We start from the raw sequence: 14,259 nt of genomic DNA on the forward strand, positions 1-14,259 counted from the left end.
AGATATAGGAAGAGTGGAAACCCTACTGTATCATATTGACAGGAATAACAGAGATTTGGTCTTTCTAAGGTAAAAACCAGCGCATTCAGCGTTCAGGTTTTGATTCATCCAGACGGCTTCCTGTCCCCCCTGCAATGGCACGGCGCCCCCTCTAGGGGGCGCGCCCCACAGTTTGGGAACCTCTGAGTTAATTAATTTTCTGTTTGTTTTTTCTGATCGGTGATCAAAGAACAGAATCTGCAACAGATCAATAAAAACAAAGATCTGATGATTATAGTTTAAATCATCCATCATTTGTATTTTATCCAAATAAATGTGATTAATTATTGATTATCGTTTATCTAGTTTAGATGAAATGATCATTTTTACTGTTTATAATATTCATATTGCGGATATTTCATAGATTATTGATCAAATGTTTTAGTAACATTAATTATGGTTCCTGTCAGCAGATGCTTATCGCCCCCTGCAGGTCACATCCTGCTACTGCAGCCTGGTTACTAATTATTACTGAAATAAAACATTTTATTAATGTTTTTATTGTTAAATGGAAAAGATCAATTACAGGAAATAGATCAATTACAGGAAATAGATCAATATCAACCCTGGATATTCAGGAGTCCAGGTGGATTCTACCTGTCCTCCTCCTCCTCTTCATCAGCAGATAGAGGTTATTAAAGCTGGTTCTGGTTCTGGTTCTAACCCCTCTCTGCCTCTGTCCCTCTCTGTCTCAGGGTCAGAGGTCAGCGGGTGTCGGTGTGGGGTCGGGTGGGCTCGGTGCGCCCCTTGCTGGAGGTTTCAGGAAGTTGCTTCTTCTTCTTCTGTCTGGAGGACCAACAGCAAACGGTTCCGGTTCTGGTGAAGGTAGGCGACCCGGTGGGCCGGGACTGGGAGCGGGTCACTCTGTGACCTTTGTCCTCTCAGGTTTCTCTGTGTCCACCTGGCTGGCTGATGACATCATCAGGTGTTAGCCAGCAGGTAGTGTCCTGAGGATGTCGGACCACCTGGTGTTGCCATGGCGATAGGCAGCGTTGGTGACAATTTAATCAGCAACAATCTGCTGACCTTTGACCCTATGATGGTGATGCATGGCTCTGATTGGCTGCCGTCTGGATGATGTCACAAATACCCAGCTCAGAGAACCAATCACAGAATAGAGCTAATGGTGTGTGTGTGTGTGTGTGTGTGTGTGTGTGTGTGTGTGTGTGTGTGTGTGTGTTGGTGTGTGTGTGTGTGTGTGTTGGTGTGTGTGTGTGTGTGTGTGTGTGTGTGTGTGTGTGTGTGTGTGTTGGTGTGTGTGTGTGTGCATACAGTAGTGTTGAAAATGCTATCAGTCTCACATCCCAGGTAAATCAGTTTTTGGTTCAGTTTCTGCTCCTCAGTTTGTTTCTGGAAGTTTAGTGAAGGTAGAAAAGCAGCAGGACTGATGCTGATGATGCTGATACTGAATCATTACTGAAAGGTTTGTGTTGAAGAAACAGCACTGAGTCCAGTTAGTAAGTTATTGATTATTGGAAATAAACAGGTGACCCTTATGTAAGATCAAGGCAACTGATGCTGCTGGATTTGTTCTTGTAAAGCAGACAACATGTTCAGAAGAAGAGCGATCTTTGATTTTAAAAAATTAATAAGAGGGAAAACCTATAAAGAAGAGTAGAAAATAAAAAACTGTTCAACTAAAATGGTGTCAAATGCTTTAAAAGCCAAAAGCAGAAAGGAGAGGAAGAAAAAGAAAAACAGCTTTTGGAATGGATTGGAGAATAACCAGAATGGTAAAGGGTCAGCCAATAATCAGCCAGCGATCAGCCAACGATCAGCCAACAATCAGCCAGTGATCAACCAATGATCAGCCAACGATCAGCCAGCGATCAGCCAACGATCAGCCAATAATCAGCCAATGATCAGCCAATAATCAGCCAACGATCAGCCAGCGATCAGCCAACGATCAGCCAACGATCAGCCAATGATCAGCCAACGATCAGCCAATAATCAGCCAATGATCAGCCAGTGATCAGCCAACGATCAGCCAGCGATCAGCCAGCGATCAGCCAGCGATCAGCCAACGATCAACCAATGATCAACCAATGATCAGCCAACGATCAGCCAACGATCAACCAATAATCAACCAATGATCAGCCAGTGATCAGCCAATGATCAGCCAGTGATCAGCCAATGATCAGCCTGTGATCAGCCAGTGATCAACCAATGATCAGCCAGTGATCAACCAATGATCAGCCAGTGATCAGCCAATGATCAGCCAGTGATCAGCCAGTGATCAGCCAACGATCAGCCAGCGATCAGCCAGTGATCAGCCAGCGATCAGCCAACGATCAGCCAGCGATCAGCCAGCGATCAGCCAACGATCAGCCAGTGATCAGCCAATGATCAGCCAGTGATCAGCCAGCGATCAGCCAACGATCAGCCAGTGATCAGCCAGCGATCAGCCAACGATCAGCCAGTGATCAGCCAACGATCAGCCAGTGATCAGCCAACGATCAGCCAACGATCAGCCAACGATCAGCCAACGATCAGCCAGCGATCAGCCAGCGATCAGCCAACGATCAGCCAGCGATCAGCCAACGATCAGCCAGTGATCAGCCAGCGATCAGCCAGCGATCAGCCAACGATCAGCCAGTGATCAGCCAATGATCAGCCAGTGATCAGCCAACGATCAGCCAGTGATCAGCCAATGATCAGCCAGTGATCAGCCAATGATCAGCCAATGATCAACCAATGATCAGCCAGTGATCAGCCAATGATCAGCCAGTGATCAGCCAATGATCAGCCAGTGATCAGCCAGTGATCAACCAATGATCAGCCAGTGATCAGCCAATGATCAGCCAATGATCAGCCAATGATCAGCCAATGATCAGCCAGTGATCAGCCAGTGATCAGCCAGTGATCAGCCAGTGATCAACCAATGATCAGCCAGTGATCAGCCAATGATCAGCCAATGATCAGCCAATGATCAACCAATGATCAGCCAGTGATCAGCCAATGATCAGCCAATGATCAGCCAATGATCAGCCAATGATCAACCAATGATCAACCAATGATCAGCCAGTGATCAGCCAGTGATCAACCAATGATCAGCCAGTGATCAGCCAATGATCAGCCAGTGATCAGCCAGTGATCAGCCAGTGATCAGCCAGTGATCAGCCAGTGATCAGCCAGCCATCGGCTCCAGGAGGATTTAAGAAGATCTGTGATTGGCTGAGTTCTGCAGCAATCAGACGGTGTGTATCTGAATCCCAGCTGGAAGCCCCACAAAGTCTGTCTGTAGAGAAAAACCTGAGCTGAAGCAGCTACAGTCTGAACTCATCGACTGGCCTGAATAGAAACGCTGTAATATTTATGGACTGATGACAGTTAAATGGTTCTTTCTGGTCCTAAGAGCCACAGATTGTCAGACGTCCTGCAAACTGAACTCCAGCCACAGTGAAGATGATAAGCACGGTGGTTCAAGCATCATGATGTGGGATGTCTCTCATGGTGTCGGTTCTGTTTATCACATAAATCATCATGGATCAGGTGGAGTAAAACTGGAAGACATCATGTTGCTGCTGCTGCAGGGGAAACGTCCTGGAGACGGACGTTTCAGCAAGACGATGACCCGAACAGGCAGCAGGCGGCAAAACCACCAGACAACAGACAGTAACAGACAGACAGTAACAGACAGACGGTAACAGACAGACAGTAACAGACAGACAGTAACAGACAGACAGTAACAGACAGACAGTAACAGACAGACAGTAACAGACAGACAGTAACAGACAGACAGACAGTAACAGACAGACAGTAACAGACAGACGGTAACAGACAGACGGTAACAGACAGACGGTAACAGACAGACGGTAACAGACAGACAGTAACAGACAGACAGTAACAGACAGACAGTAACTGAGCGGCAGCACAACCTTCATCCATAGAAAACCTGACATGATGTCCATGAGGCAAAACCAAGAAAACCAGAGGAACATGGAGAACCTGCTGACCGGAACCAGAACCTGGTCAACCCCATGGACCACAGAGGAGAAACTAAATATTAGTTAATGATTCTCAGGAGATGAAGCTTTCAGCATTTATTAGTTTGTTTTTGAGTAAAGACGTCAACACTGATATTTTTAAACATTGTATTTCTTGACTTTCTGTAAAATATTCTGATATTCAAATCATTTTTCTTTTTGGCTTTGAAATAAAATGTGCAGTGACTGTGTTAATGTTCATAAAGTACAATTTATTTGAAGAATTTTGAGGTTTACTCACATTTATAAACACACTGCTGTTATGAACATAACTGTGTGTGTCTCTCTCTCTCTGTGTGTGTGTGTCTCTCTCTCTCTCTCTCTCTCTCCATCTGCAGGGCAGCAGGCTGTGGTGGGCCCAGTGTGTGTGTGTTGGTCTCTCAGTGTGTGTTACGGCTCTCAGAGTGTGTGTTCTCAGAGGATGGAGAGGAAACAGTGTGTTGTGTGTAACTGACCACTCAGAGATACACACTGGATACACACCGACACACACACACTCTGAGGGTACACACACTCAGGAACACACACACTCAGAGGACCCGGAGCCCCTCCCCCTTTCTGCTGCTGGCTCCGCCCACTCTGACCAGCTGCTGATGGACCAGGAGGAGGCGGAACCTGAGGAGCTTCCTGTCCAATCAGGAGAGAGAATCAAAAACTCCAGGGTCATCAGCTACCAGGTAGGAGGCCTCTGATTGGCTTGTTTTATCTAGGAGGCCTCTGATTGGCTGGTTTTATCTAGGAGGCTTCTGATTGGTTTTTAGTACAATATTAAAGATAATTTTGATATTTATTTCTATCTGCCAACTCCAGTTAGAATCTGTTCGTCTCAGAGCAGCAGATGCTAAATGTAGCGCTGATTTCAGGCTCTGACTTCCTGTAAAATCAACACAATTTCACATCGTTGTTGCGCGGAGCGGCCATATTGAAGTCGGCCTTGTAAATGGTAACTGGGTCACTGCATTAGCATTAGCATTTCACCTAAAATAAGCTTTTACCTACTTTTGCCCCACATGCTACTGATAGCAATCATGCTATTATTAGCATTTTGGCTAATTTTAGCTTATGCAGCATGCTGAATGGTACAAGTACAGCTTAGTGAACATGCTTCTGACTCTCCACAGGTTACTGACTAAACTGCAGCTTTCTTTAGCACTAATGCTAATTTTTAGCATCAGAACGCTGCGCCCAAACCGACGGGCACACTTTGGGAGGCCCCGGTTAATTTCTTCAGGAATTTTCTAATGTACATTAATATGTATTTATGGAGGCAACAGGCGCAGCAGCAGCTGCTCTGATTTCTGTAAATCAGGATTTATAAAGGAAAGCTGAGCAGGTCTGAGTGCAGCACAGCTTCAGACACCATGTCCACCACACTAAAACGTGTCCAGACGCCACGTTTTAGTGTGAAAACTGCAAACTCTTTTATACATGAGGCTCCAGATCTTTATCTAGTCCAGGTCCAATCAGAACCAGTCATGGTCAGGCCATACCAGGCCTCTGATTGGCTGTCACTGTGTAGGAGGCTTCTGATTGGTTGTCCCATAAACCCTGTTAACATCCCATTGCTCCAACCGGTTCTGGACCCAGCGGTCCGGTTCTGGTCCAGATGTTCTCCAGTGAATCTGGTACTGCAGTGGAAACACCTGCAGTGTTTACCTGAGAGCTAAACTCCGCCCCTCTCCTCTGATAGGGCACGGTGACGGAGGTGGTCAGTGAGGGGGCGGGGCTTTACCTGCTGGACAGGAAGGTGGGGCTTTGCCTGGCCTATCAGCCGCCGGCGAGGAGGAAGCTGAGACCCGGAGACCAGGTGGAGGTGAGTACTGCTTCTGAACACTGATTGGTCCCTGACCCCTGATTGCTCCCTGAGCTCTGATTGGTCCCTGATTGGTCCTTGAGCTCTGATTGGTCCCTGACCCCTGATTGGTCCCTGACCCCTGATTGGTTCCTGAGCTCTGATTGGTCCCTGACCTCTGATTGGTTCCTGAGCTCTGATTGATCTCTGATTGGTCCCTGACCTCTGATTGGTCCCTGACCTCTGATTGGTTCCTGAGCTCTGATTGGTCCCTAACCTCTGATTGGTCCCTAACCTCTGATTGATCCCTAACCTCTGATTGGTCCCTGACCTCTGATTGGTCCCTCACCATCTGTTTGTCCCTCCAGCTGCATCAGGTCCACTTCCTGTACCGGCCGAGCCCTGACTTCCCTCCCAGCATGCTTTGCTGTTGCCTCGGCTCCTCCCTCAGGGTGTCGGCCTTTAGCCGGGTGGGCGGAGCCTCCAAGGAATCCCGTTGCCCTGGAGACGGAGTGTTGCCACGGTTACTGCTGCAGAGCAACAGAGGAGTGGACCAGTACCTTTGGACCTGCAGCCTGGCCTCCCAGCTGGCCCTCAGGTGATGGTTCTGGTCCGGACCGGTCCAACCCACTTTCAGGCTGTCTACAGGGTTCTGGAGGTTCTTCTCTTTTTCTCGCTCTTTGTGTTGTCATGGAAACCGACACAACTCCTCCGCTGACCCACAGCAGAGCTTAGTTAAAGGAATCAGCACCAAAAACCCCAAAACATTTTCCACGCAGGAAGTAAAAACCCAAACAGAACATTCTGTCATTTTCAGAACTGATGAAAATATTTTATCATCAATAAGTGAACATGGCAGTGGTTGGTTGGAGCATTTAAACATCTGCTGAGGATCTGACTGCGTGTGTGTGTGGGGGGGACCATTTTCCTGGCACATACTACGTTGTGGGGACCCACTCCCCCTTGTGGGGCCCGAAGCCTGGGCCCCACAAGGGGAAACATTGTTTTTGGGTCGGGGGTCAGATTTGGGACTAAGGTGAGAATTGAGGTTTGATTAGCGTTAGCATAAGGGTTAGCATAAGGGTTAGCATAGGGGTTAGGTTTAGGGCGGGAACTCCATCATGGCCGCAGCTTCAAAGCTCCCCGACCCAGATCTTTGGAAGCCCGTTTTAGGTCCGTTCCGCCTTTAACATGGCAAATTTGGAAACGATTCTCCAGGAACTGCGAGACAAGAAAACTGACGCTCTGAAAGGAATTAAGGAGGAGATTAAAGTAGCCAACAGCCGGATTGATAGCGCAGAGAAGTGGATAGAGGAAACGGAGGACAGTTTGAAACACACTGAGGAAGCTACAATGGAGCTCCTGGAGCTACAGAAACGGTTCGAAACACGGCTTGTGGACCAGGAGGGAGGATGTTCGGATTCATGGACTTAAGGGGGGAGCAGAGAACGGCGCCGGTTCGATGGCAGAGTTTATAGAGAAACTTCTGAGAGAGAAGCTGGAGCTGCCGCCATCTTTTCCCTTCCAGATAGAGAGAGCCCATCGGGGGCCCATCGGGCTCTGCCGCCGCATCCCTCTCCAGAATCACCACCGAGATCGATAGTGGTAAAGTTTATGAGCTTCAGGGTGGAAGAAGAGATCTTAAAGAAGGCATGGCAGAAGAGGGGATTCATGTACGAGGGGGAGAAAGTTTTTCTGGACCACGACTATGGTGAAGAAACGAAAGGAATACACAGAGGCGACAACAGTCCTGACGCGAACTGCGTGTTTTCTACGAGGGAGAGACGCGGATCTACAGCTGAGGAGGCGACCATGGCGGAACGAGGGCTGCAGGTGGCGGAGACCAGACCGGCAGAGACCAGCTTGGACCAGACGCCTGACTTGGAAAACCATCGGGGCCAAGAAAGGAGGACAGACACCGAGAGAGACAATAGAAAGATACAAACGATTGCAATGTTTTAGTCAGGATGAGATCTAAGGACCACTGCCTTTTAAAATGAGGTATTTAAGGTCCATTCAAGTCTGAAGGAAGAAACCGGTGTTTAGTGAATGAGGACTCTGGTCAAGCTAACAGACATTTTTGGGGTCTCTTTATTTTTCCTGAGTGGATTTCTTTTCATTAGGGTCGGGGTATCCTCCCCTGTTTCTGTGGACATTGGAGCGGTGGATTAAACATGAACAAAGCTAACTGCAGCAAGAAGGGCCCACTGCCTCTGCAGGGGGAGGACGTCCCTTTGGGCAGGTTTTCCATCATGGCTCACAGGGTCAAAGAGCAGACGCCATCTTGGAAGGTCTTTGGTTTAGTCACCAGTTCATCAGTGAACCTTCTAAAACTGTTCAGTAGTGTGTTCATTATTACTTTATCTGTGGCCTCAGGGTCCTTCAAGGTGTACAGAAGGTGGAGAATGAGGAATCACAAGGAGTAAATGACAACACAGAAAAAGGTATTAAAGTTGGCCTGTTTCAATGTGAACGGGATGCTCAGCCCAGTTAAAAGGTCTAAAGTATTGGGGAAATGGAGAAGGGAGGGGTGGGAGTGGCACTGCTGCAGGAGACGCACCTGACAGAGAAGGAACATGAGAAACTAAAGAGAAATGGGTTTAGTCCAGGATTTTACTCCTCGTATAGATGGAGAGGAGACGCAGTCCTTATATCAGGAAGATCTATATTTGAAAAGCTTTCAGAAACAACAGACTGGGAGATACGTGCTGATTAAGGGGAGATTAGAAGGAGAGCTAGTTACTATCCTGAACATGTAGCCCCCCCAGGCTCTGACTGGTCACTACTGGTCACTACTGGTCACTACTGGTCTATCCTGTAGCCCCCCAGGCTCTGACTGGTCATTACTGGTCACTACTGGTCTATCCTGTAGCCCCCCAGGCTCTGACTGGTCACTACTGGTCACTACTGGTCATTACTGGTCTATCCTGTAGCCCCCCAGGCTCTGACTGGTCACTACTGGTCATTACTGGTCTATCCTGTAGCCCCCCAGGCTCTGACTGGTAATTACTGGTCTCTATCCTGTAGCCCCCCCAGGCTCTGACTGGTCACTACTGGTCACTACTGGTCATTACTGGTCTCTATCCTGTAGCCCCCCAGGCTCTGACTGGTCACTACTGGTCATTACTGGTCTATCCTGTAGCCCCCCAGGCTCTGACTGGTCATTACTGGTCTATCCTGTAGCCCCCCAGGCTCTGACTGGTCACTACTGGTCATTACTGGTCTATCCTGTAGCCCCCCAGGCTCTGACTGGTCATTACTGGTCATTACTGGTCACTACTGGTCTCTATCCTGTAGCTCTGACTGGTCACTACTGGTCATTACTGGTCTCTATTCTGTAGCCCCCAGGCTCTGACTGGTCATTACTGGTCTCTATCCTGTAGCCCCCCCAGGCTCTGACTGGTCACTACTGGTCATTACTGGTCTCTATCCTGTAGCCCCCCCAGGCTCTGACTGGTCACTACTGGTCACTACTGGTCTCTATCCTGTAGCCCCCCCAGGCTCTGACTGGTCACTACTGGTCTCTATCCTGTAGCCCCCCAGGCTCTGACTGGTCATTACTGGTCTCTATCCTGTAGCCCCCCAGGCTCTGACTGGTCATTACTGGTCACTACTGGTCATTACTGGTCTATCCTGTAGCCCCCCAGGCTCTGACTGGTCACTACTGGTCACTACTGGTCATTACTGGTCACTACTGGTCATTACTGGTCTATCCTGTAGCCCCCCAGGCTCTGACTGGTCACTACTGGTCACTACTGGTCACTACTGGTCATTACTGGTCTATCCTGTAGCCCCCCAGGCTCTGACTGGTCATTACTGGTCACTACTGGTCACTACTGGTCATTACTGGTCTCTATCCTGTAGCCCCCCAGGCTCTGACTGGTCACTACTGGTCATTACTGGTCTCTATCCTGTAGCCCCCCAGGCTCTGACTGGTCATTACTGGTCATTACTGGTCTATCCTGTAGCCCCCCAGGCTCTGACTGGTCATTACTGGTCATTACTGGTCACTACTGGTCACTACTGGTCATTACTGGTCATTACTGGTCTATCCTGTAGCCCCCCAGGCTCTGACTGGTCACTACTGGTCATTACTGGTCTCTATCCTGTAGCCCCCCAGGCTCTGACTGGTCACTACTGGTCATTACTGGTCACTACTGGTCACTACTGGTCTCTATCCTGTAGCTCTGACTGGTCGTTTTATAGAAAGATGTTTAATGACAGAAGGCGTGTGTGTGTGGTCCCCCCATGGGGACCTTTGCCTGTCTACAGTGTGGGGTTGTGGGGACCCCCTGCTCCTTGTGCCTCCATGAGGGGAAACGCTGGTTCTGGGTTGGTGGTTCGGTTCAGGACTGAGGTGTGGATTGAATTGGTTAGAAATGAATGGAAGTCAATGGAAAGATTGATGGAGAAAGAGTAACACTGTGTTTGTGACCCATTTAGCACTAAATGACCCAAAACATCAAACTGCAGCTCAGCTACATGCTAACGTTGTTAAGCTAGCAGAGCTGACCAACTTCCTGCCTTCTAGATATTTTAAACTCTTTCCTGAGCTGTGAACCTCCTGGATCTTTTCTAGCTGTCGTAGTTTTGACAGTAAAACATGGCGTCACGTTTTCAGACTGTCGGTTTTCCACAGACTGAAGCTGATCTGCTGTCATCAGGGCAGCAGAACAGAAACGCTTAGAGAGAGCAGCTCAGTGGCGCCACCAGTGGCCACATGGCGTCATGACGCCCAACACGGAGGAAGGAGCTCCATCATCATCTGATGGTCATGTGATCATCGTCCTCTGATCAGCTGATCAACCGTCTCCAACATGTCCCACTAACTGTCCCCTGTCTCTCTGTCTCCAGCCTGGTCCCTCCTCCTCATCCTCCTCTTCCTCACTGCGTCTGTCTTCTGTCCTGGAAACTATCAGAGACGTTGTGGACACAGAGAGGACGAAGACAGAGAGACATCTACTCTGAGATGTTGGACAGGCCTCACCGCTGTTCTCTGGACCAGGTAGGTGTCCCTCAGAGACACGTCCCACTGTGTCTGTCCTCAGATGGATTCAGTGTCTCCGTCTGTCCTCAGTACCAGGTGGACCCATCCGTCCCTCAGTTCCTCAGTGTCTCAGATGTCCTCCAGTCTCTGCAGTCGTCCTCTCTGCTGCCCCCTGGTGTCCTCAGCTCGTCTCAGGTCAACTCTGGTCTCTCCTGGTCCTGCAGGACACTGACCTCTGACCCCAGGAGAGGAGACAGTCTCAGGTAACCTCAGCAGCATCAGGACCATCAGCTGGGAGGAATCAGGGTTAGAACCTGCTTCCCATTAGGCCCCGCCCCCTTTGAGGGTCTCATGTTGTCCTCCCTGTTAGGCTCCGCCCCCTTAGGCCCCGCCCCCTTTGAGGGTCTCATGTTGTCTTCCCTGTTAGGCCCCGCCCCCTTTGAGGGTCTCATGTTGTCTTCCCTGTTAGGCCCCGCCCCCTTTGAGGGTCTCATGTTGTCTTCCTTGTTAGGCCCCGCCCCCTTTAGGGTCAATCAATCAAATTTTATTGGTATAGCACATTTCAGCAGCAACGCATTTCAAAGTGCTTTACATGATTAAAATAAAAACAGCATGTGATATTGGGTCTCACGTTGTCCTCCCCGTTAGGCTCCGCCCTCTTTTAGGGTCTCACGTTGTCCTTCCCGTTAGGCTCCGCCCCCTTAGGCTCCGCCCTCTTTTAGGGTCTCACGTTGTCCTCCCCGTTAGGCTCCGCCCCCTCCTGCTGGTCGGCGTCCTCCAGCTCCCCTCTGAAAGGTCAGAGTTCACACAGAGCCTGGAGCTCAGAGACGCTACAGCAGCTGTGAGCTGCATCGTCACGGAAACCACAGAGGAAGAGGATGGAGGTCAGAGGTCGGCCTTCAACACGGCCTGGATCGGTAGGAACACACACACACACACACACACACACACACACACACACACACACACCAGCAGGTCTTCAGGTCCAGATCAGCGTCTCTAACTGGACCCAGTTGGTTTAACCACCTGATCTGGTTCTGCTGGGTTATAAACCCAACCTGATTTCATGATCATTCATTCATTCATTCATTCATTCATTCATTCATTCATTCATTCATTCATCAGATCCTGTAACAGGATGAGGTGAAAAACCATCATCAGAGCCCAGAATAAACCCAGTTTTATTCACTGAGGTCATTAAATCAGACCAGATTATTAATCTGTCAGATTATCAGCTGGTCGGTTCATCGACCCTCTGATGATGGAGATGAAACCTGTGGAGCGTCTTCCTCATCAGACACCCAAACATATTACTGTGTAATAAACTGATGATGATGATGATGAACTGCTGAGTGAATCCATCCAGCATGGTGGACCGACCAGAACCGGGTCGTTCACTGAGGAGGTCCAGAACCGACCCTTGGTCCTCACAGAGTCTCCCTGCAGCCTCAGCTGTGTGTGTGTGTGTGTGTGTGTGTGTGTGTGTGTGTGTGTGTGTGTGTGTGTGTGCGTGTCTGTGTGTGTGTGCGTACCTGTGTGTGTGTGTGTGTGTGTGTGTGTGTGTGTGTGTGTGTGTGTGTGTGTGTGTGTGTGTGTGTGTGTGTGTGTGTGTGTGTTCCAGGCAGCCTGGTGTGTGTGCGGAGCTTCACCATGGTAACGGAGCGGTTCCTCCAATCAGAGATCCCGTCCTGCCGACACCTGGACCAGAACCGGTCGATCTCCAACAGAACCTGCAGGTACTGGAACCAGCTGGTTCTGACCCGGTTCATGGCTGGTACCAGAACCAGCAGGGGGCCCTACTGAGCATGCTCAGAGGGAATCTGACCACCAACCTGTCCCCGACTCCACCTGTGTCTCTGCAGAGTTTACCTGCAGTTCTCTCTGGATCACCTGGTCATCCTGAGCCCCTCTGTTACCATGGCAACACACCTGAGGATGAGGGGGGCGGAGCCAGGAAGTGACAACCTGCAGAGGAACCAGAGGGAGGAAGAGGATGATGACGAAGGCTCATGTCTGAAGAAAAGGCGATGTGATGAAGAGCTCTCCTCCCCCGTTGCCATGGTAACAGCTCCCCATCCCTGCGTCTCCATGGTGATTAGGGTGGAGTCTAAAGGAGGTGTGGCCTGGAGGAAGGCAGTGATTGGTGGGAGCAGTGAGGGGGCGGGGCTTCAGCTGGGCTTCTCTGCTACGGCTCTGCTGATTGGTCCAGTGGTCAGCTGGGGGCGGGACCCAAAGAACCAGCCAATGATGGAGAAGGAGGCGGAGCCAGAGAGGAAGGAGAAGGTGAGGAGGAGATTACCTGGAGAAATGTTGGAGAGAGAGAGAGGAAGTTACCTGATGGTTACCTGGACGACCACCAGGTGTTTACCTGATGACCCTCCACTGTGTCTCCAGGTGCTGCTGCAGTTCTCAGGTGTTTCCTCTCGATGGTTTCCTCTCCTCCAGCCTGGATCCGTCTACAGACTCACAGCACCAAACTCTCAGGTAAAACACCTTGATGATGTCACTGATGGATGGTTCCCTCTGGACTGGTTCCACTGGTTCCACTGGTTCTACTGGTTCCACTGGTTCCACTGGTTCCACTGGTTCTACTGGTTCCACTGGTTCCACTGGTTCTACTGGCTACCTGGTTCTGGAGCTCTTCATGTTTTATAGGGCTGTTGTAAACTAATATTTTAGTAATCGAGTAATCAGATAAAATCGGACAGATTAGAGGCGAACGAAGGTCAGATGGGGTCGGAGGTCAGGTGAAGGTCAGACCGGGGAGCAACACGGGATATTTACGGCTCCTCCGTTCAGAAACTCATCTACCCGCCATGTTCCGCCTCCCGTTTGTTCAGACCGGGATGATATAAGTTTATTGTGCGGTTCGTCCGTAAAGCTGCTCTGACCCTGTAAGCATCAACCCTCAGCCGCCCGCCGTGTTCAGTCTCTCCGCTCACCTGTAGAAATCCTCCTCAGCTTCTTCCCGCCGTTCAACCAGCAGCTCCGGAGCAGAAAGGCTGCCGGACTCCCGGCATCGCGCCGGTCATTTTAAGGATGTTTATTGGTCCCACAAAAACGATGAAAACCCGGAATTATCACCAATCAGTAAAATCCCCGCGGGCCGAACCTGAAGATTGGACGTTATGCCGCTAACACGTAGCTTCCGTCAACAACTCAGAGGAAGTCAGAGCTCCGCGCAACGCAGATAATGTTCCGGCTGAAACACGGTGCGCTAAATGATACAACATAAATTAACGAAGCTTCCAGGCAGGAACATTTTAATCAAGGGGTTTTAATAACTGATGAACTCAAAGAATCGTTTCAGCTCTAATATTTTATTCACTCTGTAGTTTTTATTCATAGTTTCTGACCAAACTCACCTGGTCCAGGTCGTCTCCCTGAGACCAGGCCTGTCCTCTGATGGACAGGTAGCTGCTTCCTGTCCCCTGATTGGTCCTCTGTGTGTCCAA

The 14,259-nt window shown here is 49.7% G+C and overlaps 1 protein-coding gene across 2 annotated transcripts in view; it reads left to right on the top strand.

Annotated features, from left to right (window-relative positions):
* ctc1 (CTS telomere maintenance complex component 1) overlaps nucleotides 1–14,259 on the top strand; it is a 47,835-nt gene that overhangs the window by 19,668 nt on the left and 13,908 nt on the right. For both annotated transcript variants that reach the window (XM_081599377.1, XM_081599379.1), the window contains exons 6-15: nucleotides 735–864; nucleotides 4,364–4,702; nucleotides 5,716–5,838; nucleotides 6,186–6,415; nucleotides 10,672–10,822; nucleotides 10,895–11,067; nucleotides 11,552–11,721; nucleotides 12,426–12,540; nucleotides 12,667–13,087; nucleotides 13,199–13,288. In XM_081599377.1, coding sequence (XP_081455503.1) covers nucleotides 735–864; nucleotides 4,364–4,702; nucleotides 5,716–5,838; nucleotides 6,186–6,415; nucleotides 10,672–10,822; nucleotides 10,895–11,067; nucleotides 11,552–11,721; nucleotides 12,426–12,540; nucleotides 12,667–13,087; nucleotides 13,199–13,288 — 1,942 coding nt within the window. The remainder of the gene's footprint in view (nucleotides 1–734; nucleotides 865–4,363; nucleotides 4,703–5,715; nucleotides 5,839–6,185; nucleotides 6,416–10,671; nucleotides 10,823–10,894; nucleotides 11,068–11,551; nucleotides 11,722–12,425; nucleotides 12,541–12,666; nucleotides 13,088–13,198; nucleotides 13,289–14,259) is intronic.

The sequence above is a fragment of the Poecilia reticulata genome, chromosome 18, assembly GCF_904066995.2.
Source record: "Poecilia reticulata chromosome 18, P_reticulata-male-v2, whole genome shotgun sequence".
NCBI classification, from domain to species: Eukaryota; Metazoa; Chordata; class Actinopteri; order Cyprinodontiformes; family Poeciliidae; genus Poecilia; species Poecilia reticulata.